Here is a 3,351-nt window from a genome sequence, read left to right as displayed (position 1 = left end):
GGGTGTCCCAGCCGGGGGTGCCCCGGGGTGACAGCGTGTCCTTGCCCCCGCAGGGCCCCCGGGCGGGCTGTGAGCGCGGCCGGCGGTGGCGGTGGCGGTGCGGGTGCCGGCCGCCCGCCGCGCCGCACGGAGCATGCCTCTGAGCCCCGCCGGCAGCCAGCATGAGAGCCCCGACTCGCCGCCGCCGGAGCCGCTGCCGGAGCGCCAGCCCCGCGCCGCCGCCGCCGGGGAGCCGAGCGCCGGCCTGCGGGAGGAGACGCGGCTCGACCCGGCCCGGGGCCCCGCCGGGCCCCGCTCCCCCAAGCTGGCGGCCCCGGCGCGCATGGAGGAACCCGCGCCCGGCGCCATCGTCGTCCGCATCGGCATCCCCGACCTGCAGCAGACGGTGAGTGCCCCACCGGCCGCGACCCGCACCTTGATGAGCGTCCCCGGCGCTCCCGACCCGCATCCCCGGCGCCCCCGACCCGCTCCCCCGACCCGCACCCCGAGCGGTGCCGGCCCCGCTCCGCCACGGCTCCCGCCCCGGCACCACCCGGCAAACTTCGCACCGCCGCGGGCGAGGGGCGACCGGCCACGGGCCCGGCGGGACGGGTCCCCGTTGCCCCGCTCCCCCGTGCCGCTTCCACGCTGTCCCGCTCTGCGCTGCCCCCGTCCCTGGTGCCCCCTTTCCGCTGCCCCAGCTCCCCATTGCCCCACTCCCCAGAGCCCCTTCCCCACTCCCCGGTGTCGCCATCCCCGCTCCCCCCGTCGCCGGTGTCCCCGTCCCCGGTGCCCCCGGTGTCCCCCTCCCGTTCCCCGCAGAGCCCGGCGCGGGCAGCCCCGGCGGCAGCGCTGCCTCCCCGGGGGGCTCCGGGGCCCCGGTGCGGCCGCAGCGCGGGGCCGTTCCCGCCGCCGGTCCCCGCACCGGCCGGGACCGGGCTGTGTCCCGCTTCCAGGGGGACGGCGGGGCTGGGAACGGGGAGCGGGTGCGGCTCAGGAGGCTCCAGCACCAGCCTGGGGCCGGTACCAGAACTGCACCGGGATCGGCTCCAGCAGCAGCTGGGCCGGGCTGCGGGAGCTCGGGAGCCACAGCGCCGGGGTCTGACGGTGGCCCGTGTGCGCGGGCTGTGCCCGATGCCGTGGCCGTGGTGGTTCGTGGTTCGTGCGGTGGGTGCCGGGTGCTCTGCTGTGCCGGACGGTGGCACAGCGAGGTGCGAGGTGCCGCGTCGTGGTGCCCGTGACACAGGTGGGACACGCTGGTGTGGCCTCCCAGGAGCGCGGGTGTGACCCGGGGGGGCACGGGCTTTGTGAGGTGTTAGCCAGGGTGGCACATGTGCCACAGGGCGGGCAGAGGGCGGCGTGGTGGGGGTCTGGCAGAGCTCAGTGATCCCCCCGGAGACGCGGGGTTAACCTGGCATTGGGTGCTTTGTGGGGTGTAAGAGCTTGGAAACAGCCTGGTCAGTGCAGGGGAGGGTTTGGCTGAAGGGTGATGGTGGCCCTAATGAAGAGCCCTCATTAGAGGAGTACTTGGGGCTGGGTGGGCTGCGGGGCACAGGGAGCCTGTGCTCCAGGACGAGGCACTGCGGGCAGGAGAGGGGGAGCCCCTTTGGGATGAGGGGAGGAAGGTGAGGCGACAGACTTGGGGCGAGCAGAGCGTTGCTGGGGGTGGAGGGGACTAAGGGGGGGGTGTGGTGAAAGCTCTCCTTTTTGTGGGAAGGAGCTCTCTTTGGGGCCAGGCGTGGGGGTCCTGAGGAAGGGGTCGCGGCGGGGGACAGAGGGCTTGCTGGAGGCCAGCGATGCTGGGGCTGAGGGCCAAGCCTTGGGGCCGAGGTGCTGCTCGCAGGCACAGCTCTGCAGGCTGAGCTGCCGGCGCCGGGGAGCGGCAGAGACAGGCGAGGCAGCGCTGCCGCTGCTGTCGAAGAATCGGACAGACGCGCTGCTCTAGCGGGGACTGACCTTGTGCTGCAGGAAGGGCTTTACCTCCGCTCGCTCCCCCCCAGTCCCTGCTGGGGTTGTGAACGGGGGGCACGGGGGCTGCCCTGTGCCCTGGGTTAGCCCAGCACATCAGCTCCTCCTCTGCCCCCCTGCGCACTCCCCTCCCTGAACCGGTGCTCCGGGGGGTCTCATCCTGCTCCAGTCCTCACCCCGGATCCCGCAGCACGGCGGTCCGAGGGCTGTCGGGGAGGGCTCTGCCCGTGGCCCTGGTGTCCAGCTCTCTGCTTTGCTGTTCCCTGGGCACTGCCCCGCGCCTCCCGCCCCTGCCTTGCTTTGTTTTGGGAGTGTGCGTGGGCAGTGGAGGAAGCAGCGGTGACTCCTTTTCCCCTGGAGAGCAGCAGTCGGGCTGGGGGCATTTTGTGACCCCCCCCCCTCCCAACGACTCCTCTCTCTTAAGGGTCTTTTCCAACCTAAGGACCATCCCCAGAGTGAGTCAGAGCGATGCTGCTCAGCTTTGCCAGACCGAAGCTCCCCCGCGGCAGCCGAGGGAATGGGGCACTTGAGGCAAAGCTGAGCATCTTTGCATGTGAACAGCAGGAATTTCCCTCCCACACCTCCCTTCCCCAGCGGTGCAACCTCCGTGGGCTGGGGGTGGGAGCTGCTGCGGAGACTGGGGGGTCTCAGCGGGCTGTCCGGGCTGGGGGGGGTCCTTCCTCTCCCCCCAGCTGGTGGAGTTGGGGGCAGGAAGCCCAGTGGGTGCTGTGGGGAGCTCTGGGGACCGGGGAAGCGCTGTGGATGCTGGCAGGGGTCCCACTTAAATACAGGGAGATTGGAAAAAATCCAGCTGGCTTAATAGCCTGTGGCCCTGAGAGCTGTGGTGCCCTGTGACCGGCCCCCAAATCCCCTCAGCTCCCCTGCATCACCCCTGTGCACCATTCCCTGCTCCAGGCACTCCCAGTGCTCATTCCTCACTCCATGAGCAGCCAGGCTTGGTCCCTGTCTGCAGGGTGACATCCAGGCAGGTGGGGCCTGCCCAGTGTGAAAAGGGACAAGGGGAAAAGGAGCCATTGAGCCCATCCTGGCTCCTCCATGAGGAGCTCCGGGATGCGTTGGAGGATGTTTGCTGTGTTTTGGAGCAGCTCACAGGACAGATTCTCTGGAGCTGTGTGTGTTCCCTGCCTCTTCTTCCCCTCTTACAAGACACAGGGCCCTTGATCTCGCCCACCTGGAGAGCAGGGAGGATCCTAAACCTCTTCCCTGCTCCAGCAGGACTGTGTGGTTAAAGCAAGGGGTTGGTGTGCTGAGCACCAGCACTTCCACAGCTGCCTCTGGAGCTCTGGATCTGGCTCTGTATCCCCCTGCCACAGATGCCTGTGGAGCTCTGGATCTGACCCTCTATCCCCCTCCCTCAGGTGCCTCTGGAGCTCTGGATCTGGC

The 3,351-nt window shown here is 69.9% G+C and overlaps 1 protein-coding gene across 1 annotated transcript in view; it reads left to right on the top strand.

Moving 5' to 3' along the window:
* Nucleotides 1-133: 133 nt before the first annotated feature.
* The window catches only part of LOC113960456 (SH3 and multiple ankyrin repeat domains protein 3-like), a gene marked incomplete at its 3' end in the record, with an annotated part of 71,816 nt that continues 68,598 nt past the window's right edge, over nt 134-3,351 (top strand). Inside the window, exon 1 of the mRNA XM_027670049.1 lies at nt 134-385. Coding sequence (XP_027525850.1) covers nt 134-385 — 252 coding nt within the window. The remainder of the gene's footprint in view (nt 386-3,351) is intronic.

The sequence above is a fragment of the Corapipo altera genome, unplaced genomic scaffold (genome assembly GCF_003945725.1).
Source record: "Corapipo altera isolate COAL_440 unplaced genomic scaffold, ASM394572v1 273, whole genome shotgun sequence".
Taxonomy (NCBI): domain Eukaryota; kingdom Metazoa; phylum Chordata; class Aves; order Passeriformes; family Pipridae; genus Corapipo; species Corapipo altera.
Note: the sequence above shows the minus strand (reverse complement) of the source record. Positions and strands in the feature narration are given on the sequence as shown.